This window comes from Chrysemys picta, chromosome 12, assembly GCF_011386835.1.
Source record: "Chrysemys picta bellii isolate R12L10 chromosome 12, ASM1138683v2, whole genome shotgun sequence".
Taxonomy (NCBI): domain Eukaryota; kingdom Metazoa; phylum Chordata; order Testudines; family Emydidae; genus Chrysemys; species Chrysemys picta.
In genome coordinates this window covers 27,450,391-27,477,701 of record NC_088802.1, presented here as the reverse complement: position 1 = coordinate 27,477,701, position 27,311 = coordinate 27,450,391, and the positions used below count along the sequence as shown (strand labels likewise).

General features: G+C 47.9%; 2 protein-coding genes across 8 annotated transcripts in view; one reads left to right on the top strand and one right to left on the bottom strand.

The window, feature by feature from the left end:
- Positions 1-27,311, top strand: part of LOC135974449 (myb/SANT-like DNA-binding domain-containing protein 2) — a 103,585-nt gene that overhangs the window by 14,349 nt on the left and 61,925 nt on the right. The gene's annotated exons all lie outside the window — the stretch shown is intronic.
- LOC101935239 (zinc finger protein 345-like) overlaps positions 5,230-27,311 on the bottom strand; it is a 42,046-nt gene continuing 19,964 nt past the window's right edge. For 2 of the 7 annotated variants that reach the window (XM_008176150.4, XM_008176149.4), the window contains exons 3-4: positions 22,945-23,019; positions 5,230-15,666 (exon numbers count right to left, since the gene is read on the bottom strand). In XM_008176150.4, coding sequence (XP_008174372.1) covers positions 13,397-15,666; positions 22,945-23,019 — 2,345 coding nt within the window. In that variant the 3' untranslated portion in view covers positions 5,230-13,396. The remainder of the gene's footprint in view (positions 15,667-22,944; positions 23,020-27,311) is intronic. The other 5 variants (XM_065562317.1, XM_065562316.1, XM_008176152.4 and 2 more) reach the window with 4 other exon arrangements.

Sequence of the window (27,311 nt, the reverse complement as noted above, 5' to 3'; positions counted from 1 at the left end):
CAGGCCCATCAAACCCTCACCCTTACAAGCCCCACCTCCCCTGCATCTGTACCACCCTGATGAGCCCCCCAGACACCCTCCCCACTGACCCCCACCCAAATGAACCCCACCTCTCCTGCACCCAGACACCCCTCTGCTGAGCTCCATCCACTTTCACTTGGTCCCCCCTGCAGACTCCCATTGCCCCTGCACCTGGAATCTCCCTGTGCATCCAGATCCTCTACTGAGGTGCCTGCACCCAGACTGCCCCACACTGAACCCTCTTACCCCCATCTGGATCCCCCCACACTAACTCCCTCTGCACTTGGATCCTGCTGCCAGGCTGAGCCTCCCTGCCCACATCTGGTGTGCCTACACAAAGGAGCAGGGCCCCAGGGTGTTTCTGTGGCAGGAATGGCCCTTGTGCTGTGTCAGGGTCAGATTCAGTCTCACTGCCAAGTCCCTGTCCTGGCGGGGGGGGGGGGGGGGCAGGGCGGGGGAGGCTGCAGGATATTCTTCCACCTCCATGCAGCCAGTGGCCTGTGTTCCCCACTGCCATGGTGGAGCTTTCACATGTATTTATTGTAAAAAAAATAATTGCAGAATTTTAAAATATTATGCACAGAATTTGATGCAGAATTCCCTCAGGAATATGGGGCACTGTACAGCTGTGATGGTGGGACTGTGACAGTAGGGGATCTGTGGGTGGGGGAGCTGGGCAGGGGGCATGGTGTGCAGGGTGCTGTGCAGTTGTGGTAGGAAGTCAGCAGGAGGAGTCTCTGGGTAGGGGTTGCTGGGCATAGCAGGTCCAGGGGCATTGGGCATAGGGAACTGTGGAGGAGGTATCTGGGTGAGGGGGTGCTGGGCATATGGGCAGGGCACTGGGCAGTGGGGCAGTGTGGAAGGGGCATGCTGGCAGGGCTGGGCGGGCCAGTGTGCGTCTCGCAATTGTGGGTTTGTAAACAGTGCCCTTGTGCTGGGCTGCATGGGGCCACTCCTGCTGCACCTTATTGCCCCCAACCGGCCCCTCGCTCTGAGAACCGCCCCCCCATGGGGGCCCACAAAAGGTTAATCCGGTCCTGGGCTTGTTACACGGTCAAAGAAGGATTCATCATGGAGTCACCAAGGGCAAGTGATGCCTGACCAACCTGATTGCCTTCTATGATGAGATAACTGGCTCTGTGGATATGGGGAAAGTAGTGGACGTGATTTGCTCCATTATCTTTCCAGGTACCAAAGATAAGCTAACTGGTCTATAATTCCCTGGGTTGTCCTTATTCCTCTTTTTATAGATAGGTACAATATTTCCCCTATTCCAGTCCTCTGGGATCTCTCCTGTCCTCCATGAGTTCTCAAAGATAACTGCTAATGGCTCAGAGATCTCCTCAGCAGGTTCTTTAAGTATTCTAGGATGTATTTCATCAGGCCCTGCCGCTGTGAGGATATTGAACTTGTCTAAGTAATTTTTAATTTGTTCTTTTCCTATTTTAGCCTCAGATTCTACCCCATTTATACTGATATTCACTATGTTAGTCGATCACTGCTAACCTTTTTGGTGAAAGTGAAACAAACAAAAAAAGGCATTTAACACCTTGGCCTTTGCTGTGTTTTCTATTTTTGTCTTTTCCCTCCTCATTGAGTAATGGGCCTACTCTGTCCTTGGTCTTCCTCCTGGCAACACAGTCCATGCATTCACCTCCAATATGTGTTTGTCTTCCTCCTGCTTCTAATGTAATTGTGAAACGTTTTCTTGTTACCCTTTGTGGACCTAGTTAATTAAATGTTGTTTTGTGCCTTGGACTTTCTAATTTTGTCCTTACATTATTCTGTTGCTGGTGGTTTTTTAATATTCAGTCTTCATAATTTGTCTTAGTTTTTACTTTCTTTTTTTTTTTTTTTTTTTTTTTTTTGAGTTTCAGGTTAAGCCAGGGTGGTCTTTTACCATTGTCCTATGCATTGGGATAGTTTGCTCTTGTGATCATAATAATGACTCTTAAAAACTGCCAACTCTCCTGAAGTCTTTTTTCCCTTAGACTTGCTTTCCATAGGATCTTACCTGCCAATTCTCTTTGCTAAAGCCAGCCTTCTTGAAGTCCATTGTCTTTATTCTGCAGTTTTCCCTCTTACTTAGAATCATGAACTCTATCATTTCATGATCACTTTCACCCAAGCTGCCTTCCACCTTTAAATTCTCAACCATTTCCTCCTTTGTCAGAATCAAATCTAGAACAGCCTCTCCCTTAGTTGCTTTCTCCACCTTCTGGAATAAAAGAAGTTGTCTCCAATGCATTCCCAGAACGGGTTGGATAATCTGTGCTCTACTGTATTATTTTTCCAACAGATATCTGGGTAGTTGAAATCCCCCATCACTACCAACTCTTGTGCTTTGGATTGTTTTGCTAGTTTAAAAAAAGCCTCATCCACCTCTTCTTCCTGGTTGGTCTATAGTAGACTTCCTGAACAAGCTGTACCCTTCTATACCAATATTCTAGTCATGTGAATTATGATCTGTGATGCCAATTATGTCATAAATGTGATATTCACTAGTATTTCTAGTTCTTCCTATTCATTCTCCATACTTCTTGCATTAATAAGCAGACATCTAAGATGTTCATTAGTTTTCCCCTCTATATTGCCTTGTCTCTCCTTTATCCCTGCTGTGATTGCCCATGTTCCCCCCAGATTTGATATTTTCATGTAGGTCTCCATGTTCTAGACTTACCTCTGGCTTTTGTCTCCTGCACCCATCAAGCCCAGTTTACAGCTAGATTAGCCAATCTGTAGGTGAAGATACTCTTCCCCTTCCTTGATAAAAGAACCCCATCACTGCTCAGCAGTCCTTCTTCTTGAAACAGCATTCAATGGTCGAGGAATCCGAAACCCTCCTGGCAACACAGTCCATGCATTCACCTCCAATATGTGTTTGTCTGTGTCTGGGGCCTACCCCTGACGGGAAGGGTCAATGAGAACACCACCTGTGCCAAATCCCTCTTCACAATACCATTGTCTCATCCATGCATTGAGTTTCAGCAGTTCTGCTGTCTAACTGGCCCTGCTCATGGAACTGGAATGAGAATGCTACATGGAGGTCCTAGACTTTAATCTCTTACCTAGCAGCTAAATCTGGCCTCGAGGGCATCTATCCAATCTTTCCCAATGTCACTGGTACCTACATGTACCATGACCACCAGCTCCTCCCCAGCACTGCATGTAAGTTTGTCTAGATGTCTCAAGAGGCCTGCAACTTTCACACCCAGCAGGCAATTCACCATGCAGTTCTCCTGGTCATCATAAACTCATCCAGGGGTGAAAGTAGGCAGGTATGGCACACTGGTAAGAAGCTGGTACTGGCCCCTATGCAGCCGACATTAAAGTGCTGGGGGGACCAAAAGGGGCAGCTGACCTGGGGACGGTGATCAGCAGCGGCCAGAGCCCCAGGCCCTTTTAAATCACTGCTGGAGCCCCAAGCAGCACCGGCCAGGCAGCACAGATAGGCTGGCTGGGGGAGGCTGACCTCCAGCCCTGCCCCTTCCACCCGATGCCCTATCCCTTCCGGGGGCCTGGAGTCGGGCCCCCAAACTGGTGTTTAATATTACTTTCACCCCTGAACTCAGCTATATATATTTCTAATAACCGAATCCCCCATTACTATTACCTGTCTCTTCCTAATAACTCAGTGTGAGAGGATACCATGACACACTGGGGGGTGCCAACTATGGGTTCATTTTTCTCTGCTCCAGCTTGGTGTTTTCCTTCTCCAAGACCTTTGTCCTCCTCAACAGCACAGCGACTGTCAGACTGGGGGTGGGACCACTGTACTGTGTCCAGAAAGTTTCATCAATGTACTTCTCTATTTCCCTTAGCTCCTCCAGTTCAGCCACTCTGGCCTCAAGAGCCAGTACTTGGTCTTTGAGGGCCATGAGTGGCTTGCACTGAATGCACACGTACACCATCTGCTCACAAGGCAGATCATCTTACATGTTGCATTCAGGACAATAAATTGGATAGCCCCTGCTCTGCTGCTGGACTTCTGCCTGCATCACTTTTATTCTTGCAAGGGTTTTTGTTTGCTTTGTTTTTGTTTTGTCGAGGGGGGTGGGGGCGCGGTATTGGCCTACGGTTAGGGTATGTTTGTTAAGTGTATCTGCCTCTCCCAACTCCCTCACAAAACTCCCCTATTTGCTAGCTCCTCTTGTCACTTAGAATCTGGCTTTTTAAACCTCTTTCTCCCTGAGTTATCCCTGAACCCTTGTCAAGGAATCCTAAATGGATTAGGGATTAAGGGATACCATGCTAGATCCTCAGTAAGAACTACAATTAAGCCAGCAGATGGCCAGCAAGCAAGCGCACAACAGTCAAACTAACAGCCAACATACTCACCCCAAGGAGGTCACACAGTCACTGCTCCTTCACCTGTAGAATTCCCTCGCCAGACTCCCCTGATAACGGCTCCTGTTTGCTAGATTACTTTGAAAAATCCTGACCTTACTCTCTCTGGGTTTGTGTTGAATGAAGACAATGATTCCCTGCCTTCCAGGGGTGCTGTGAGCATAAATCCATAACTATTTGGATGGCGCTCAGATACTACAGTGACTCTTAGATTGTAAGACCAGAAGGGATCATGTCGTATGACATCCCACATAACATGGGCCACAAAGCAGCTGCTGGAATCACATGATTATGTGAGAATCTCAGCTTTCATTCCCCCCACCCCTGCCAAGTTTCTAGCCCTCATGGTTGCAGAGAAAAGCTTGAAATGTGAACCCAGGGCACTTACAAGCCTCAGAAACCAGGATACAACGAGAAAGAACCCAAGGTTTGTACAGTGCCTAACACAATGGGGTCCTGGTCCATGACTGGGGCTCCTAAGAGCTACCATAATATACCCAATAAATAGCAATAAATATGTACAGTACCTGGCACCATAGAGTCCAGTCCCATGACTACAGCTCCTAGGCACTACCGTAACACAACAATTCATAGTAATAAGATGTATTATTTTGCAAAAAACATGGTTTTTTGAGGCCTGACTGATGGTTTCTGAACACATCCAGTTGGCAGTACTGCTAACTGATTTTTCCCAATTTCCTATTGAATGTTGGGCTCCTCAATCCCAGCCATTAACTTCTCTTTCCCCTAATTCAAATGGAACGAAAGTCTTCAAGTGACTTTTCGGAAAGCTCCGTGTCACTTTGGTAAAGGCCAGTTTCTCCTGGTTTTTCCCACGAAAGGACTCGAGATGCTATGCTATTGGGATAACTAAATTCTAATTTATTACTACTCATCGAAAGAAAGAGAATGAAGTAAAATAAAATAAAAACGGAGCCATCGTGACAACTCAATGCACAAAAATTTCAATCCAGTACATTGCATTTCAGAAAAACAAATGGGCACGTTGCTGTTCACAAGCAGTAAAACATTTCCAAGCTGATCAGAAAGTACAGGCAATCAAAGAGAGAGACAGTCGGCGCCAGTTACAAAAGCAAACAAGCAGATACTAGAAAATATATAAATCTCAGTTAAATTGTAGTTAAGTAATTACCATCTAATATTTTAGCATTAACCTCTTGTCAGCTGGCAGCCACTCTCACAGGCAGCGGGCAGGTTCCAGCATCTCTGATCCTAGATGAGGCTTTTATCCCCTCTGGGGATGAGTGCGGCAGAGAGACAGTCTCTGGTTAAGTCTCTGTCATCCCCACCCAGCACTCTGTGGCAGATGGGGTGGAAGATGCCCAGCTGAATGTCAAGGCCGTCTTCTCCCTCTGGCCTCAGTGATGTGGGTCAGGAAGGATTCAGGCCTGATCGGGGGGTCATCTCCCCAGCTTCTTTCTTGAATAGTACAAAGACCTTCACTTGTAAGAGGTGGGACCACCGCCTGGAGTAGGATCAGGATCAGATACATTTGTCTCTCTGTCCTTCAGGGAGATTGTCCTTTTACTTGGTGCTGGTCCAAGGCAGGTCCACCTGGGAGGAGGCAATGAGCTCTCTGTCATGCAGTTATTACAATGCAGAGCCCCAGCCTGCACTCTGGAGCTAGGAGACGCCTTTGTGGAGCTGTGTGCCCCAGTAATTTCCTGCAGCCGCAGGTTCCACAGGTTAATCACATGCTGCAATAAGGATTTTTCCATGAATAGAATCTCTCATCCCATGCTCATGAGTGTTACTCACACCTATCTCCTCCATCCCCCACATCATCTCTCCTCTGACTCCCCATATTTCCCCTGCTGGATAGGTTGGATCCAGCAGGTCCCAGGAACTGCTGATTTAAGAGTTCTCCCTTTATCTTGTCTGAATCACTGCTACAGGGAAACTCCCCAAGTCGGAGCAGGAGATGGGACAGAAGGGAAGAAACTGTGCATGGGGAAGTGGAGGGAGGCAGGCTTGAGGGCAGAGGAGGAGAATGATAGAGGGGCAGCATTTCTCCAATCCTGCCCCTTCCTCCTCATCCTATAACCTCCCAACATTTGATCCTCCACAACCAGCGCTCCCTTCCTCTCTAGTTCCCATTCCCGCATCACCAAACATTCAATCCATTTCTACCCACCCCACAGCTCCCTCCCACTCTGACTCTCATCTCCCCCATCCTCAAACACTCAAACATCCCCCCCCCCCAGCTCCCTTCAACCTCGGTCCCCATCCGTTTCTCTCATAGGAACCAGGGACTACCCTTTAGCTCAGTGGAGAACACCAGGAGGAGACCCACCAGGCGTCCTGGAAGAATTTGGAAGAAAAGGGGTTATGAGGACACATCCATCTCCTCACCGCCACCCCAGAAACAGATCCAGGCAACGGACGTGTTAAGAGACAGAAGGCCACTGGGTCTCAGGTCCTCTTGGGAAGGCATGATATGCCCGACATCCCTGTTCCGAGGCTCGAAGATGAGGGAGACGTATCCAGAGGGCTGGGGTTCTTCATTCCTCTTCTGCTGGGCCCAGCAGTGGGAGTAGTGTGGACCGCAGGGCATGGGGAGGGAATCTTCAGCCAGGGGCAGGAAGCTACAGGAGGATGGTTCTCTCTCCCTCACCCACCTGGGGTCTGCTAGGCTGGGTGGAGTCAGAGGATCACCAATCAGCGTGGGGTCACCTGCTGATGCCCCCTGAATCCAGAGACAGACAGCTGGGTACTCATGCCTCTGATATGCACTGCAGCCAGCCCTCACCAGGGCATCTATAGGGTCTCTCTCCAGTGCAGAGTCTCTGGTGCATAACAAGGAGTGAGCTCTCACCCAAGCTTTCCCCTTCAGTCAGGTCACTTATAAGGGTGTCTCTCCAGAGTGGGTCCTCTGGTGTGTTGCAAGATCTGAGCTCCAGCCACAGCCGGGCATTTAATAATGGTTCTCTCTCTTGCACGGAATCTCTGATAGGCCATCAACTTCCCCTCCACCACCACCACAGTCAGGGCACTTACAGTCTCTGTTTGTTCTACATTGAGCAGCTAGCATGTGCTCTTGCCCCACAGAACACAGAAAAAGACACAGTCCCTGCTTTAAGGAGCTTACAACCTAAGAGACAAAGAGAACACAGCAGCTCAGATGCATAAAGCAGAGAAAGGGGGAAATTTGGCCCCAAGCCCAGAGCTTGCCAGAGGTCCAGGAACAAACTGGTGCTTGGACCTCTGGCAGGCCTTGGGCCCAGTATCTCCCCGGATGACTAGTCACTGGAGCGTCACAGAGCAGGGCAGCATTTGTTATTAACAAGTAAATAAGTCAAGCTTTTGTGGGCAGTGGACTAGCACAGCTGCACTTTGCAAGGATCTGAAGGAGAGAGGGCAGGACCCTGCTCCACCAGCATGGGGAGGTGTTCCCGGCAGCATCATGACGGAATGCTGGGCCAAATCCAGGGGGAGCTGCCAAGCACCAGTGTATCTGCAGGGTTTTTTCTAGCGCCCATCGCGGTGGTATCATTGCAGGTGCTCAGGATCACTCCAGATCTGTCCCAACATGCCCTGAAATTGAGCTAGGCGTCCAGGTCTTTTCCCCCAGAACTTCTATGAGCCTGCAAATAGTTACCTCAGCCAGTCCCTCAGCTGGTTTAATTGGCATAACTCCAGTTAAGTCAATGCAGCTCTGCCAGGTTCCAGCAGCTGAGGATCTGGCCCTAAAACTTTATTACTCCCACACTGACTGTGAATGCCAGTAAAGATCTGCATGAGAGCAGCTGCCTGTGTATCGGGTTCCCCAGGGGCTTATTTTGCCAGCACCAATTACATGAGCAGTCCTATGGGAGTCACTGGGCTTGATCCTCAGCTCTGTTGCATCAGTTTTACATCAGTGTAACTCCAGTGTGGTTACTCCTGATTTACACCAGGGTGAGCGAGAGGGGAACCTGCCCCGGGACTCCAGCTGGGTCATTCACAATATTTAACACCCACATTTGCACAGGTGTAAATAGCGCCACCAGATGGGAGAAAGGTAGTTGGCAGTCACACCCTAATCCTGCAAACACACACACGAGACTCTGTTCACACACGGTCCCAGCCAGCTTAACGGGGTGACCCAGGTGAGTAAAGTTTACAGTCTCTGTCCGGATATCCAGACTCCATCCACCTCCGCCCCTGGCTGTTGCTCAGGTCCCTTGGAGCTGCTACTCCAACCTCTGCACGAGGGCAACAGGTAGCCCCTTTGCACTAGTTCCAGGGCACCTTCCCACAAAGAGATCAGGGACACATGCTTACTCAGTGTGGTTTCTGTCCCCCTCTAGTGATGGATCACAAAGATGTATGAGCTGCTGCAGCCTTCGGTTGAGCTATCAAAGCCAATTCTTTTAGCTCAGGCAGCACAGCTTTCAGCTCATGCTTTGAGATCCAGAGGTCCAGGGTTCCAGCTGCTGACATCTCATCCAGGGGCCTCATGTTACAACCTGCATGCCTGCAGGGTTGCTGAGCTCAGTGACTCCACATGGGGGGTTCTCCATATCAGGGATGAATTTCACCCCACGTGTGTGAGCGTTTGCAGGGTTTAGGCTATATCAGCATCTGCAGTTTCACTGGACACCGATGCCTGGATGCCTTCGGATCATCAGCTGCGCACCTGATTCCTCTCATTTATTGTTTCCTCCTTTCCACATTGTCTATTGTTTTGTTTCGGTTGTTTTTATATGTTTCGAACCATTGCCTAAAATATTCTCTATTAGTTTTAAAAATTATTTTTATCCCTTTCTCTGTTTTTATCTTTAACCTTTGCCTTGTTTTTATTTCTTTTAATACACGTTTTCTTTAACTTTCCTCTTCTTGTTGTATGTAATCAGAGTTTAAGGCGAGAAGGGACGACTGGATAATCTAGTCTGACCTCCTGTACATCACGGGCCACCAGCACCCACACGCTAAACCCAACAAAGGCTTTCCTATTTTTGTATAACTTTTTAACCTTTTACGGTTTCCTTTTTTTTTTTTTTTTTAATCTATTTTCTTATACTCTTAAACATTTCAAATTTTATTTTTAATACCATCCAATTCTGGTTTTTATTTCTATTTTCAACCTTTCATTTACTTTTAATTTTTAACCCCTTGCAATTCCTTTAATATTTAAATCCTTTCCTAATTTATTTTAATTTTAACCATTTACAGTTATATGTTTTTCAACTCTTCCCTATTTTCTTTTTAAAAACTTTCTTATTTTCTATGTTTTAGGTTTTTTTCCTTTAACCCTTGTTTTCTTCTTTTTTGATTTTCTTTTAACTCTTTAGCATTTTTCACAGTTGTGTTTAACCCTATCCTTTTCCACTGGTTTTCCAGAAATGTCTTTTAACTCTTTGCACTTTTCTTGAATTATTACGATTATTCATAGACTTTAATTATTGAGTTTATTCATTTAGGCCCTTAGCCTGCAAACACCGCTGCTCATGCTTAGCTTTATGCACTGTGAGTCGCCCTGCTGATTTCAATGGGACTGTATCAATTAAGCATGTGCTTATGTGTTTCAGGATTGGGGCTTTAACCCTTTCCTACTTTCTTGTTTAACTTGTATCCAATGCCCGGATACGCCCCTCCGTTCCCTCCTTATTACACCTTCCCATAAGGGACACAATGGAGAAAATGGGATACGGCCTCTCAGCTAGCGTAACCTGGTGTTGGCCCCAATGATGCAGATTTGCACTAACTCAGGCTCTGGCCCAACAGCTGAAGGCCACACTGGGCATGATTAGGCAGGGGGATGTAGGCAGGAAGATGGAGCAAGGGGGTGGGACACAGGAGGAGATAAGATCTGGGATGCAGGCTGGAGCAGCCTCATGCAGCCTTGGAGGGGAGGATGAGGGACCCAGCTCAGCAAAGCATTTGAGTACGTGCTTGAGTCCCAACAAAATCAATGCTGAAATGGGACAGACTGCGGGATCGGATGCGAGGGGTACAATACTGCTACAGGAAGAAGCGGGGATGGGAATCTGGGAGGCGGGTGGTATAGTTGGAGCAGAGAGCAAGGAAGATGGTCAGCATGGACGTGAAGTGGGAAGCAAGGAGGCTGGAGGGCAGCTGGATGCAGTGGTCACGTTGAGACATGGCCAAAGCATGGGCCAGGGAGCAGTGGGAAAGAAAAGGAGATGCTGTAAGAGGAAGAACGTTTGGGAGCTGGGGACAGCCAGGATAGGGTAGAAGGGAATGGAGAGATTGGAGTCTGCAATAATTCTGAGGGGGTGACTCTGGGCAGTCAGGACGACAGTGGAATTGCCAACAGAGGCAGAGAAACAGGGTAAGGATGGAGTGGGAGGGAAGTCAGGGAGCTGGGATCCTGCTGTGCTGGAGTGAACGCTGGAAGGCTGATGGAAGGAATACAGATTCTCTACACTTGAAATGCTACAGCAGTGCAGCTACAACACTTCAGTGTAGACACAACATGCGCTGACAGGAGGGGTTCTCCCTTCGGTGTAGGCAATCCACCTCCCTGAGAGATGGTAGCTAGGTCAATGGAAGAATTCTTCCATTAACCTAGTGCTGTCTACACTGGGAGTTAGGTCGGCTTAACTACGTCGCTCCGGGGTGTGGATTTTTCATAGTCTTGAGCAATGTAGCTGGGTTGATCTAACTTTTTAGTATAGGAGAGAACTAGAGAAAAGGAAATCAAGAGCTGAAAGGAGATCGGGACAGGTCAAAGGACGAGCAAACTGAACTGGGGTTCAGAAGAGAGTTGGGGCAGCATGGGTGGGGGACAGGAAGTCAAGGGGCAGATGACTACTACCAGATGGCATTGATTTCTTTCCCTTGTCTGAAGTACTTAGCAAAGTTCTGGATGGAGAGAGAGAGAGAGAGAGAGAGAGAGAGGAGAAGGCAGGTGGAATATTGATCAGGACTGAAAGCAGAGGCAGGTCAAGAGGCTTTCAATGGAGCTGATAGAATTTTTTCATTGTGAATAATATTTGTTTTGATTTTAGCTTTCTTCTGTGAGTGGGTTGTTTACAAACCAATCCTGGTTCCTACAATAGATTTATGGAGCCAGTTCTTTAGCTGGCATAAACTGATACAGCTCCATTATTTACCCCAACAAAGACTAGCTGAACACCAGCGCCAATGATTTGTAAATATCAGCAGAATAACCTACGTGAACAATTTATATTGTATGGATTGTTTGCCAGTGGCATAATTTGACTATACATTACTTTTATGTGGGTCTTTTGTGCCATTGGTCACCTAAATCACTTGGTATTGTTTCTGCTTCCTGATTAGGTGAGTGAAACTTTTGTAAACAGGGATATCACACTTTCCAGTGCATATCTTCGAACAAACACATATGAATATGGGCATAAGCTTTTGTGGGTAAAAAAGCTCACTTCTTTAGATGCATCCCATGAAAGCTTATGCCCAAATAAATCTGTTAGTCTTTAAGGAGCCTCCTTGTTGTTTTTGTGGATACAGACTAACACGGCTACCCCAGATACATATGAATATGAAAATTTGTGGAAAAGTTCTGGATTTGTGAACATTTTCACAAATAAGTTGCAGGCACTCCAATTAATAAAACTGTCTGAAACTTTTCTTTAACTGTGAACATTTCAAAAGTATTTTTGTTCCTTTGTTTTTAATAATTGGTATTGAATTTTCATTTTTTCTAAATTTTCAGAATTTTTTCATAGATTAGTCTTCATTTTTGAAAATCTTAATTTTAGCAAATGGAATGTTTGAATCTGAAATGAAAAAATTTTGACAATGAAAGATTTGTTTTGATTTTGAATAATTACCAGCATTTTACTAAGCCCACCAATCAAAATTGGCAATGGAAATAAAACAAAATGGAAACCTAAAATGACATGAAAAAGTGAAAAAAAAAACAAAACACCTCACCTCAAAGAACAAGAGGCTAAAATATTTGCAACATTTCTGTAAAAAACAAAATTGAAAAATTTGAAAAAAACAAAAACCCAAATGATTTTGCAAAACTGTTCATTTTTGAAAAAGGACGTGTTTTGTCAAAAAATATTTTCTTAAAAAAAAAAAAAAAAAACTGAACAGCTCTACTTGTGAATAACAGTAACAAAATAATATGATCCCACAAAGGGGAACAAAATAGACTTATCCCATTTGAACACGAACATATTCACAAATCACTTTCCCTGTTGTTCATCTAGCTCTAGGCTATAATCAGGGAGAAATAAGCACTGTATGGTACCTAGATCGAGGGATGGGTGATGGGCAGAGTTAGACAAGGAAGATGGTAGAACAGAATGAGTATTAACCTTCAGTGGAGGAAATATGCATCATCATAGGATATTCTCCAGAGACCCCCTATAGCAAGGAAGTTGGAATAGAAGCATAAGCCAGGGCATGGTGATATAGACAAGAAAGGATGGAGGTGCGAGGGATTCCATGGCTAATGGATTGTAAATAATGAATCTCACACTTCTCGGTGTGAATTTGTAGTGAGATGAGGAAGGGGCTGAGAACATCAAGGAAGGCACAGATGGGAGATCATGGGAGGAACATCAAGCTGGGCAGGTGGTATGCGGGAAGAGGGCTGTATAGAAAGAGGTGACTTGATTACTGAGGAATAAGAACTCAGAGCCCAAGAGGGGCCAGAAATGGAACTGGGTGCGGTGAGGAGCAGGTCAAGAGAGAGTCAAGGAAACTGATCCAGCACTGCAAGTCAGATGAGCACGTTGGGGACAGGAAGCAAGTTGCAGTCGTGTTAGATGGGACACCAGCACGGAAGCTGGAGGCACCGAGAAGGGAGGGGAAGTGGGAGGAGCCAGACGTGTGAAGGGAAAGGAGAGGGGAGAGAAGAAGAAGAGGTGGATGGTGTGAATTTTGGAGGAGGAGAAGGAATAGGGAAGGAGGAAAGAGCAGGAGAAGCCAACTGCACAGTCTTGGGAGCAGGGAGAGTGAAAGGGGTGGCAAAAGGCAAGGCAGAGGGGGGAAGATATGGAGGTGGTGAAGAGGGAGGCAGGTGAGAATTAGGGGGAGCGAGGGGGAACAGAGAGGCTGTGGGGGGCGGTTAGTTTATCAGTGATGAGGCCGGGGCCCCGGACGGAGCAGGCGAGGGGAAGGAAGGGTGGGGGAAGGCACGGGATGGGAAGGACAGGGCCCAGGGCAGATCCAGCGGGTTGTTGGAGAGGGCGGGGATGGAGATGGGTGAGGGTGAGGAAGGGAAAGAGGGTAGAGTGGGGAGGGGGGCGGAGGAGGTGCCCAGCGGGGAGGAGAAGGAGGCAGAGGAGAAGGCGGAGGAGGCCTGCAGGGGGTTGCTAGCGGTGGCAGCAGCGGAGTTCTTGGTGGCGGAGAGCAGCGAGGGCTTGTCGCCAGTGTGGGTGCGCTGGTGCCGGTTAAGGTGGGAGCTGCGGCTGAAGCACTTCCCACACTCAGGGCACTTGTAGGGCTTCTCGCCGGTGTGCACGCGCTGGTGGATGGTGAGTTCCGAGCGCTGGATGAAGCTCTTGCCACACTCGGAGCACTGGTAGGGCTTCTCACCCAGATGGATACGCTGGTGCTTGATGAGGTTGGAGCTGACACTGAAGCACTTCCCGCAGACGTTGCACTTGTAGGGCTTCTCCCCAGTGTGCATGCGCCGGTGCTTGGTCAGGTCCGACTTCTGGATGAAGCCTTTGCCGCAGTCAGGGCACTTGTAGGGCTTCTCGCCCAGGTGGGTGCGCTGGTGCTTGATGAGGTTGGAGCGGACGCTGAAGCTCTTCCCGCAGTCCCCGCACTTGTAGGGCTTCTCGCCGGTGTGCATGCGCCGGTGCTTCACCAGGGCCGAGTTCTGCCCAAAGCTCTTGCCGCACTCAGGGCAGGTGTAGGGCTTCTCGCCCGTCTGCGTGCCCTGGTGCTTGACGTTCTCTGCCCGGTAGGTGAAGCTCTTCCCGCATTCCGTGCATTTGTGGGTCCTCTCCGCCACGGGGGAAGGCCTGGCGCGGGAGCCCCACAGGAAGCTCTTCCCGCAGTCAGTGCACTTGCAGGGACGCTCTCCGCTCAGCACACGGCGCCGCTTGGCGCTGGCCAGGAAGCTCTTCCCGCAGTCAGTGCACTGGCAGGGCTGCTCTGAGCCCAGGTGCACCCGCTGGTGCCGCTCCAGGTGGGAGCTCTGCGAGAAGCTCTTGCCGCAGTCCCCGCAGCGGTAGGGCTTCTCGCCCATGTGGATGCGCCGGTGCCGGTCCAGGTGGGAACTCCAGGCGAAGCTCTTGCCGCAGTCGCCGCACTGGTAGGGCTTGCCAGCCGCGTGGCTCCGCTGGTGCTGCAGCAGGGAGGCGCTCAGCCCGAAGCTCTTGCCACACTCCTCGCACTTGTAGGGCTTGTCGCCCGTGTGGGAACGCCGGTGCTTGGCCAATGTGGCACTCTTGTTGAAGCCCTTGCCACATTCGGGGCACTGGTAGGGCTTCTCGGCGGCGGCGGCAGCTCCTCCTCCTGCTCCGCGCTGGGGCTTGGTGCCATTGGGGCCAACGCAGCGACCGCAGTCAGTGCACTTGCAGGCCTTCTCCCCGCCCAAGTGGGTGCGGCGGTGGCGGTCCAGGTGGGAGCTCCAGCTGAAGCTCTTCCCACATTCGGGGCAGGTGTAGGGCTTCTCGCCGGTGTGGATGCGCCGGTGGCGCTCCAAGTGCGAGTTCCAGTTAAAGCCCTTGCCACACTCATCGCACTTGTAAGGCTTCTCTTCCAGGTGCAGCTTCTGGTGCTTGACCAGGCTGGTGCTGGCACTGAAGCTTTTGCCGCAGACGTTGCACTGGCAGGGCTTGACGCCGCCAGTGTGGACCCGCTGGTGCTGGATGAAGGCCGAGCCCACACTGAAGCTCTTGCCGCAGTCAGCACACTTGTAGGGCTTCTCGCTGGCATGGCGACGCTGGTGGGTGATGAGAGTGGAGCTGAGCCGGAAGCACTTGCCGCACTCGTTGCACTTGTAGGGCTTCTCGGCGCTGCGCAGCCGTGGGCGCTTGTTGAAGCCCGAGCCGAAGCCCAGGCTCTTGCCGCAGTCATGGCACCGGCTGTGCCCCAGCAGGCTCCGCTGGTGGAACTTCTTGAAACCACGGTGAGCGGATTTGCCCTGCCTCTTGCCTGAGGGCTTCCTTGGCTGTCCTTCTACTTTCTGCGGGCCCTCGCTGGCCTTCCCCACATCAGCGCTCTGGGGAGCGCTCCCCTTGGACTTGCCCGGCATCGTCCCTTGGGCATCCACCTTCTCAAGGCCTCCCTGCTGAGCATCCTCCTCCTCATTCTCACTCACCATCCCATCATCTGCTGGAACAACGAGAGAATCCAGTAACTCCCTGGGTCTAGGAAAGGAAACTTTGGAGAAGGGAATTGGAGAGGGTCTGTCACATATTCAAATACCCATCAACACAATGGAAAAAATCAGGAGCCGGCTCTGCCAGACTGCTCCCGTCACCCCTTCCCCTCCCTGGCAGCCTCCCTCTTCCCCCCACCCCCCCCAGCTCCCACCCACTGCTTCCCCTCACCTAGCCACCCACCTCCCAACATGTAACGAGAAACCCTTTTGAGAAACAGGGGCCAGATTCTCACAGCTTTACTGAGTAGCACTGTATGCTGTGAACAGTCCCATTAACATCTATGAAGTCAAGACCAGAATGGCCCATTAAATCAGAGAGTCATAGATTCCAAGGCCAGAATGGACCATTTGTGATCATCTAGGTTAACCTCCTGTAGAACACAGGCCAGAGAACTTCCCCAAGATACTTCCTAGAGCAGACCTTTTAGAAAAGCACCCAGTCTTGATTCAAAAATTGTCAGTGATGGAGAATCCACTGCAATCCTTGGTAAATTGTTCCAATGGCTAATTACTCTGACTGTTAAAAATGTATACCTTATTTCCAGTTTGAATCTGTCTAGCTTCATCTCCCATCCATTGGATCATGTTAGACCTTTCTCTGCTACACTGAAGAGCCTGTTATTAAATATGTTCCCCATGTAGGTACTTGTAGTCTGATGAAGTAACCCCTTAACCTTCTCTTTGTTAAGCTAAATAGATTGAGCTCCTTGAGTCTATCACCAGCAGGCAGGTTTTCTAATCCTTTGATCATTCTTGCGGCTCTTCTCTGAACCCTCTCCAATTTATCAACTTCTTTCTTGAATCGTGGGCACCAGAACTGGACACAATATTCCAGCGGTGTTTGCACCAGTGCCAAATACAGAGATAAAATAACCTCTCTACTCCTACTCAAGATTCCCCTGTTTATGCATCCAAGGATGCATTAGCCCTTTTGGCCACAGCTTCGCACTTGGAACTCATGTTCAGCTGATTACCCACCATGACCCCCAAGTTCTTTTCAAAGTCACTACTTCCCAGGATTGAGTCCCCCATCGTGTAAGCATGGCCTGCATTCTTTGTTCCTAGATGTATACACTTACATTTAGCCATATTATAACACATAGTTTGCTTGCGCATAGATTCATAGATGTTAAGGCCAGAAGGGCCCATTAAATCATCTAGTCTGACCTCCTGTATAATTCCACCCAATTACTGAATCCAATAACAATTTCACTGGGATCGCTCATGGAGTAAGGTACCATTCAATATAAGTGTATCATAATCTAAATTCCTCCCCGTTCCCAAATTCCTGCCACCCAAACTAGCTAGCAGCCCCACTCCTCACCAAAAGCACTGATTAAAGCACATCTGGAGTTTTTATGTCCAGTGATTTTGGATTCACAGGGCTTAACACCAGAAGGGACCATTGTGATCATCTAGTCTAAACTCTCGTAATACAGGCTGGAGGATTTCACCAAGTGATTGCTATGTCTGGCCTAATCATATATGATGAGATAAATCAAGGGTAGAAAAACGTTAAAGGACTGAGATCACTTCATTTTCTGAATCAGATTGCCCCAATGATTTACCATTTTTGTCTCAGATTGTCCAGAGATTTTTCTACTTGGGCATAAGATCACTTGTATGAAATTCCAGAAGGATCGGTTTAGTCCAGGTGAAGTTAGAGAGAGGGACTAAAATAAGGCTCATTTTACTGAGGCGAGACTCCCTCCATTGTTAAGTTTGCAACCAACTTGTATTGTAAGTAGAAAATTCCACAGGAAATTGTGAAAATGAAATATGGAACTATTGTGGAATGGAATGGGATGAGGAACAACTTCCAATTTGCTGAAATCCCCCCCACTTTCTGGACAGCTCTGGTGGAGCTGTGTGATTTTACTGGGCACAAACAAACCTTAGCCCCTTTCCAAAATTTTCTAAAGGAGCCATTTTTCGTTTTTTTCCTGTCAGAAAGTACTTACGAAATATTTCAGGAATGCACTGCATGCCAAGGAGAATTAACTTGAATCGTGTGGAAGCACAAGGAATTTTGATTTATGAGAGGGATCAAAATCACCCTTAGCAATGCGACTGTGGTTGCAACCTTTCCTATGAAGAGACTGTCCTCTTTTCCATAGTTAAAAACACCCCAACCGAACCATGGTGAGAACCCCAGCTCCAGAGGTTCTACAAACACAGGCATGTTAAGCATAAAGGAAGAATCCTGCTACATACAAAAATACCTTTGTTTCCTTTGTAAACTTAAATCAGGTGATAGAGGGTAGTATTCTAGCACACAAACACAGACCCTGATCTTGCAAACATGTATGCACTTGCTTAACTTTAAGCACTTGAGTAGCCCCACCACAGAAATAAAGCACAAGGCTAATTGTTTGCAGAGAAACAGCCGTAGCACTTAATCTCACTCACCAAAATCAATGGCAAAAACCTCCCCATAATGTTAATGAGAGCAGGACTGAGCCTCTCACTGTTGACAACAGAAACCCTCAGTTCTTGAAAGGCAGCATGATGTGGTGCAAGAGGCACATGACAGGCAGGAAGGGCTCTCCTGGGTTCTAGTCCTAGCTCTGTGACCCGGCGGTGAGTCACTGCACCTCTTTCCCCTCCCAACCTTTGTCTGTTGCCAACTCCTGGTCTAAACCTTTCAGAAGTGGTGTGCTGAGTCTTCATTTATTCACTCTAATGTAAGGTTTCGTGTGCCAGTCATACATTTTAACGTTTTTAGAAGGTCTCTTTCTATAAGTCTATAATATATAACTAAACTATTGTTGTATGTAAAGTAAATAAGGTTTTTAAAATGTTTAAGAAGCTTCATTTAAAATTAAATTAAAATGCAGAGCCCCCGGAGCGGTGGCCAGGACCCGGGCAGTGTGAGTGCCACTGAAAATCAGCTCGCGTGCCACCTTTGGCACACGTGCCATAGGTTGCCTACCCCTGGTTTAGACTGTAGGTGTCTCTCACTATGGAATGTCTCCACGGCAGCTAGAAGTGTGACAGCAGCTCAAGTAGACATACTTTAATCTCTGGCTTTAATCTCACCCACGTGGCTAAAAATAACAGTGAAGACACAGCAGCATGGGTTTTACAAGCAACGTACTGGTGTTGCTAATCCACACTGGGGTCTGAGCTGACCTGGCTTTACTACTATTTTTAGCCATGCTAGCTAGGTTAAAGCTAGTGCAAGTATGCTACCTGTACTGCAGTCGCAACTCTGATTGCAATGTGTGTGTATACAGCACCTGACACAATGTGGCCCTCTTCTCAGTTGGTAAAACAGATTGTATTCCTATTTTCCACCAGGCATGGAGAACCAGCAGCCCAGAAGTTAATTTAAATGTACCACTAACAGGCTCTGATCTCACAGCAGATTCAGGCATGTCTTGTCATAACAGAGAGACAAGGTGGGCGAGGTAATATCTTGTATTGGATCAACTTCTGTTAGTGAAAGAGACAAGCTTTTGAGTTTTCACAGACCTGAAGAAAACCTCTGTGTAGTTCAAAAGCTTGTCTCTCTCTCTCCAACAGAAGTCGGTCCAGTAAAATATATCACCGCCCCCACCTTGTCTCTCCAATATCCTGGGACCCACACGACTACAACAACACTATTATGATAAACTAAGCTCAACTTCAAAGAAGAGCTAGCAGAGCCGTGTCCCGTTTGAGGCCTGTGGCTGCTGGATTTTATCCATATGGGGTGAAATCCACCCCCATGCTGAGGAAGAGCACATCATAGCCATGCCACCCTCGAGTGGTGCCTAGGTTTCGGGATGGCCCTCCATCCAGGGGTGCATAGGGCTCTGAGAGGGAAAGGAGCAGCAGCTGGCACAGCCCCATGGGCTCTGCCAGAGTGGCTCATCTGCACTGTAACAAAGCAGCAGGATGAACTGGTTACAGAAAGAGAGCCATGTGCCAGCTGAGGCCTCTGGCAATAACGACAGGCTGCAGCTACCACGGTTACTGTGTGGCGAGAGCACAAACTGAGCCCGTCACAGGGTACTCACAAACCCAGCTGATGGGGGCAGCGCGGACAGAGTGCAAGAGGCAGGATTGTGAAGTGACACAGAGCATGAGGCTCGCCTCCAGCAACAGCCTAACCCAGGGGAATTCTGCCCTGCCCTGGCCAAGTCCAGCATGTGTAGAGCAGGTAACAGGAATAGAGAAAGAAGGGCAACAGGAAGGCTGGCATTGTAATCATAGCCTAACCTTCAGGAGATCTAGATTCAAGTGCCAGCTCTGTCATGGACTTGCTCACTGCCCCTGGCCAAGGCTCTTCATCTCTCTGGCCTTCAGCTCCCCACCAATAATGATACCCCTTTTGTGGGTCTTCACTGAGACTGTAAGACCTTTAGGATAGAAACTGTGTCTCTGCAGTGACCAGCACAAAGAAGCTCTGATATTGGATGGGATGTCTAGGCAATAATGGCCTATAAATAGTTTTTAACAGTGGCAGTTTGTAGCCTAAACCACAAAGCAATAGTGAAAGTCCAGATATGTGCAGGCCTTAGAAAGCTAGATGGAGCCATAAAAGGAGAAAGGTTTGTTGCCCTGCCATGGGTAAGATCCCGTAAATGAAGTCCCACACTATCTTCCCAGTGCATCTTAACAAAGGCTATGTCTATACTACAGACTTCCGCTGGCATTGCTATGACGGTCAGGGGCGTGAAGAGGTGTGATCCTTGACCAGCAGGGCTGTGCTGGCAGAAGTATGTCGTGTGGACACAGCTACACAAGCAAAAGCGCGGTTTTACTGGTATTACTTGTTTTCGCTCATGAGGGGTGGGCAGCACATATCTTAGCCAGGATAGCTGGGTCCACATTAGGAGCACTTTGCAAATATAGGACATCCATATTCCTACACTGGTAACACTCATCTAGTATAGGCATAGCCAAAGGGTTAACAAAGTCAGCGCAAAGGTAGAAATAGAGCTATAAGAAGAATTCAGAGACAGGACTGCCTTCTGTAATCACACCGGACTCAGATGGACAAGGAACGTGGAGCAGGAAGTCTGGGCAGATGGGTTAACGCATTTCATTGTAGCGACGATACAGAAAGGCAAAGAGCCAAGGAGAGGGATGTGAATACTTGCAAAACAGCAAATCAGAACCTATCTGCAAACAAAGGGGAGATGACAGCTTGCAAAACAATCTTCAGCCAGATCCTCAGCTGGTGTAAATTGGCAAAGCGCCACTGACTTCAAATTAAAGTTTGGCTTCAGCGGAGCTAAAGCGATGTGCACCAGCTGGGGTGCTGGCAGAGCTAAGCCATCATTTGCAGACATATTTTCCAGTGAGGGAGTTTGTTCAGGTCTATTAGAAACTGCAGACTATGTGGGACGCTGAAGCGCACCAACCAAGACACGTTACTATGCTAGCTTATTTTCAGAGCTATTCCAGCTTTGTTCACCTTTGCGCAAGGAAGACACAGTGTTTCAGTGAATTAAAAATTGCAAGAGAGAATTTCAGAGCAGAATGTGTTAGTTGAATGGAAATGTACTTATCTCAAAAGAAAAACACTTTATTTAGCAGAGTGTGTCTCAACCTTGCTGATACCAGGGACTGGCTTGCTGCCTTCCTAAACTGTGTCAGGGAGATCTCAGGGACTGGCACCTGTCCACGGACCAGTCGCTGAAAAACACTGATTTCACACACAGGTGAAGCTGCAGAATGACTTGCTCTGCCTAGCACATGTGAAAATCTCATCTATTAAAAAGGAAAAACAAACAAACAAAAAAATACCTGACTCACCCCAAAGTATCTAAGAATGTCAGAAAAATGGTGTGTTTCACTGTATTTGATGAGAAATAGCAAGTTAAAGACTGGATTGCAGTGTGTTTGCACAAAGGGAACAGAGGGACGGCTGCATGATCAACCTTCACATGGGCAATTCCTGACTTTCGAGTACTTAGCACACCATTAAAGTGATCCATGAAAACAGCCCCAAGAGGGCTCATGTTTATGGTGTCTGATTTCTCAGCTGAAATCTGTTGAGCTAAAGTTATTAAAAATTAGTTCAAGGCCCCATGGCGCCCAGTGCTGCACATATACATAGTAAGAGACTTGGCCCACCGAGCTCACTGCTGCAATGCACAAGACAAAGCGGGAGAGGGGAAAGAGAGATAGAGAGGGAAGAGATTTGCTCAAAGTCACCCCAAAGGTCAGTGGCAGAGCCCAGATTAAACTTAATTCTTCTGTGTGCTCTAACCATTAGACCATGCTAGTCATATTATGTATTTTTTCTTAATGCTTAGCTGGATAAAGTGAGCCTGCAGTCTGAAAACCAAGCTTTTTTTCCATTGCCTTACACCTCACCAACAACAATGTATGTGCAATCAGAATTTAATTCACAAGGCTGTTGATCATGGGTGAGCTAGAGCTAGGTTGGCTCAGGGCTAGCAGGAATAAAGAACAATAGCACCGTACAAGGCCTCAGTCCTGTAGTGAGGTCCATGCAGGGGTAAAAAGCAGTAAGAACTTACTTACGTGAAGCCAGCAGCTCTGGCTTACGCACACAAGGAACAGGGCTGTTGAGGAAGGTGGTCACTTTTCAGACTAGGGCCCCATTCTAGTGTAGTATGAATGCTGTTGGGGTTGCATCTGCTGAGGTTGCATCTGGACAGATTCATCGGTAACTTCCTGGCTTCTACTCAGTGCAATGCAGTTCTAAGCTGGCATAACCAGCACCTTTGTTTCTGGCTGATTTGTGTCACCAGAATAGCCCAAAGCAACGAGAGCCTGCTAGTGAATCCCAGCCCTACATTTACAGACTATTACAGGTCAATTGCAAAGGAAAAATAATTACCTAGCAACCTTTGCATATTAGTCTGTGTGTGGTTAAAGATTTATTTAAAAACACTTTTCTTCTGCCTTTCCTTGTTCTTTGCAGTTTGCATTTTTGACACGTGCTTTGCCCTCTGCAGCTCAGCAAGCCTCATATGGGCCCCAATTCTGCCTCAGATCCATGCTGCTGGATCCTTTTACCTGTGCCCCTGTTCACCCGTTTGCAGGATCAGGGTCTTGGAGTGAGACTAGTGCGACAGATAGGTGTCTTAGTGAGCTGTGACCTAAGCTCCTGCTAGTCCATCCATTCCCCCCCGCCCCCATTCCTTGTGCTGCTGGCCCTCTGTGGAGTGGGGAATTTCACCTGCCGTACCCCCCAGCACTCCACCTCACCTCTCCCTCCCGCCCAAAGTAGCGAGGGTCTCAGCCAGAGGGGTGGGGGCAGAGTCCAGGATAGCAAAGCACTGCAATCTCTGACTGCCTCACCCACAGCGACTTACCAGAGACCAATCCTCTCCTCCTGTGCGACTCGGCAAACGCGGTTATCCGGGGCCAGCTGATCGCAATCTCCTCCGCTAGGCGAAACATGGATTGGACACGAGTTAGTTGTGTGGCAGGGTAGGCGCGGGTGCCATCTGGAAAGCAGCCACCCTCTCCCCTCCAGCCCCCAGTATCAACAAAACACCTCAGTCTCTCCCAGTGTCTGTCTGGGGCACAACGGTGTAGTCTCCTGAGGTCCCAAATGCTTTGGTTTCAGGACAGTTGTTGGGCTCAAGGCTGGGGTAACTGGGTGAAACTGAATGGCCTGGGTTATGCAGGAAGGCAGACTGGATGGTCTAATGGCTGCTTCTGGCCTTATGCTCTATGAACACATACCCAACATTCCTCAGCAAAACCAACTTTTGAGCCAGTGCACAGAAGTTGGCAAATCAGAACCACAGCTCCACAAAGGGCCAAACTGAACCACCTGCACCCGCCTGGGATCTTCCAAGCAACCTGACAGTCGGGAGCCCAAACCCCAGGATATGGTCCCATGATCCTAAGAGCCCTTCAATGCCAACAGGTCAAGGAGGTTACAAGAATATCCTGCATCTTGGCAGCGGGTTAGACTAGATGATCCTTGCGGTCCCTTCTAGCCCTATGGGTCTATTATTCTAATATCCTGATACATACATTCTGGTTCACCGAAGAACGTCATGTAGGATCTCAAATGAAAGCCACAATCACTCTGGTCATTAATATCATTGTGAAATGTGCGTACAGACTCTATGTATAGACTTATGGATGTGTAAAGAAAATATGTTCCTAGAACCTGTATCAAGGGTGGGTCGACAAACTGGTTTCTGCCAGACCAAGGATGGATATTCACCCCTGTATCCCTCGTTCACGCGTAAATCAAGCGTTGCAAGCCAACACAATGGAAGTGCCATTTACAAACAAAGTCAACAGGAGACACAAGACCAGAAAATGAACTCCAGGGGGTTGTCCTGTCTATGGGGCAGACAATGAATTTTGGGGAACATAAGAGGAAGGCAAGGAGACACACTCCTTAATCCTGCACCTAGAAAGTTAACGGGCAGCACATTTACTTTCATAAAAACAGGATGCCAACTGGACTTGGTTGGAAACCCTGCAGGAGGCTTTGGGTGAGATAAGACTGCTCTGGACAGGAGGTTAGCCTCTTAAGTTTAGTCTCTAGAAAGCGCCTATAGATTTTGTTTTATATGTAACCCTTCTGTTTCCGTTATACTGACTCACTATCTCTCGAATCTTGGTCTTTGATAAAAAATGTACTGTTGTTTTCATTATAAATATATCTCAGTACACAGTGTCATCCAAGGAGCTGATCCTGAGTTGAATCATTCAAGCTGGTCCTTTGGGGACAGTCAACCTAGGATTTCTGTGAGGGAACAAGGGGCTGGACACTGCAGGGGGATGCATCAAAGGGACTTGGGAATGGGGGTACACTGATTGTTACCCTGCCAGGTGAAGTAAGGGCTGGCACAGTTCGGAGGAGATTGTTTGGGTGGCTAACAGGTGGGGGGGTGTCAGGGAGCTGATACCCAGCTGAGCACCAGCAAGTCTCCCTCTCGCTGGAGGCAGGCCATCAGGGGCAGATTTTAAAAGGTATTTAGATGTCTAAACCCATTTAAAAATCTGGCCTTAGCCTCCTTAGAAAAATCACAGCCCTTGAGTAAGCCTTGTTTCCCTGGCTTTGGCAGGCGAGATTGTAACTTTAGGCCTAGCCCTGACCACAGTGTCATGCCAGCCCAGGGATTGCACCTCAGACACACCCTTCTGAGTCACAATTCCTCCCCTGTTTGCTCCTGGAGGGGGGAGTAATTTACAGCTAGCCTAGAGCAGCAATCAATTACTACCCCACCCCATGCTGGCTCAGCGAGCAGCCAGGTGATGGAGCCAGGGCTACACCCATCGCCTGCTTGAGAGAGGGAATCAATAGGCAGGTAGCCCATCAATTCCTCTGAGCTCATAGAGCAGTGCGAGGGGGTCTGTCATTCCTTTGCACAGGCGTCATCTAATCCATTGGGCCTGCTAGTGGAGAATGCCCTCGTCCCACCCACACTTGTGCACATGTTTAACTCTACGCATTAGACACATGAGAAACATTAAGCACATAGGCCTGGTCTACACCTACAAAATTAGATCAAGATTGCTCATGGTGGGAAAAATGTTGTGCTCTGTGCAACATCGCTAGGTCAACCTAACCCTTGGTGTAGATGCAGCTGGGTTGACCTAGCCACTGCCTTGTGGGGAGGAGGATTAGCTACAGCAACAGGAGAACTCCCTTCTGATCCCTTCTAATCATCTTGTCTGACCTGCATAACACAGGCAGGGGACCCTCCCCCAAAAGTTCCCACCAGAGCAGATGACTTCTGGTGGAGCAAGTCGGTGTAAGGTCTTGTCTATACTAGAAAGTTGTACCACTGTATCTTTACCAGTGTAGGGTGACCAGATGTCCCAATTTTATAGGGACAGTCCCGATTTTTGAGTCTTTTTCTTATATAGGCTCCTATTACTCCCCACCCCCTGTCCCGATTTTTCACATTTGCTGTCTGGTCACCCTAAGTTAAAGCAGTACAATACTCCTTAGTGTGGACACAGTATTATGGGGCTAAAGGTGCATATTACTGGTACAGTTTATTCACGTACAGGAAGGGGAATAAGCTATCCTGGTATAAGGCACCTTTATAGCCACATAACTGCGTAAACACTACTATAATCATATTAGTAAATAAATACCGTCCCTGAGTGAAGCAGCCAAAGCAGGGCTACGATTGGGGAAGGGGATAAAATGTGGCTCAGCACCCCCTGGACCCAGAACTGTGCAGAGGGACCCCCCCCACACACGGACAAACTCTGGGGGCCATAGGACCCAGGTGGTGCCTCCCCTCCCCCCTGCCATGTGACCTTTAGGGAAAACTGCAGAGAGGAGCCAGCCAGAGACTCTAGTCACAGCAGTGACCTTTGGACATTCAGGGAACTGACTGCAGCTTTGACTGGACTTCCTCTGCCCTGTGCGAGACTCTGATCCAAACACTTCCCCCACCCCCCTCCCGCATCTTCACTGTCTCTTCACCGGCTTCACTCCACACCTGCCCTGTCCCCCCTCTTCCCTACCCCTTCCCTTCCATGTCCCCTCTCCCTTCCCTTTTCTTCCCATCTAGCTGATCCCCTCCTAACTAACCACCTCCCCGCCCCCGTCCCGGAACAAAAAATACCCCTTGGCACTAACATGTCATTTGCTCCCATCCCATTGCTCACTCTGCTGGTGTGTTCTACCCCTTCCCTCACCCTGGGTCTGTCTGGTCTATTTCAACTGTTCGCTCTTCATGGCATGGATTATCAACTTCTCTGTTTGTACCGCACCTAGCACAATAGGGCCCCGTTCTTGGCTGGTCCTTAGGCCCTACCACAATAAACATAATGATGATGAGGATTATTAATGATAACAATATAGTTCTATCAGTACAAAAACCATATCGGCCTGACTGTTTGCAGGATTGGGGCTTGAGGTGCTGGTCTTTGTACATCTAGGAGATGGAAATAGGCCCTAAGCAATTCTGGAATGCAAACAGCAGCTGGGTGGACAAAACTTTGGCTCAGATTCTCCAGAAAAGAATAGCAAACCAAACCAAACTAAAAACAATGACAAATATTCAATCCATATAGGCCGTGATTTAAAATATATAAAAAAATAATAATACTGCTAGCCAGAGATGTAAAATAAATAACTGAAAAAAATACAAAGTGGCCTGGGGATTAGGAAAAGGCAAATGATTAAAAAAAATCAATAAGCAGAAAATCTATCTATCTATCTATACACACACACACACACACACACACACACACACACACACATACAGAAAGAGAGGGGGGGCAGGAGTTTAAATGAAGAAAAATAGAAAAGTTTTTAAAATTACAAAATTAATGGAAAATGGTTTAATAAAAATATAAAAAGAAAATAGAAATGGAGTGCTTTTGTTTAGTTTTTTTTTTTAAACATAAAGATAAAATAAAGAATAAAAACACATGAACTGGTAGGAGCAACTTGTTCATTTCACTATGCCCTGCTCCATCAGAGAATCATAGGACTGGAAGGGACCTCGAGAGGTCATCTAGTCCAGTTCCCTGCACTAATGGCAGGACTAAGTATTATCTAAATCATTCCTGACAGGTGTTTGTCTAACCTGCTCTTAAAAATCTCCAATGATGGAGATTCCACAACCTCCCTAGGCAATTTATTCCGGTGCTTAACCACTCTGACAGTTAGGAAGTTTTCCCGAATGTCCAACCTAAACCTCCCTTGCTGCAATTTAAGCCCATTGCTTCTTGTCCTATCCTCAGT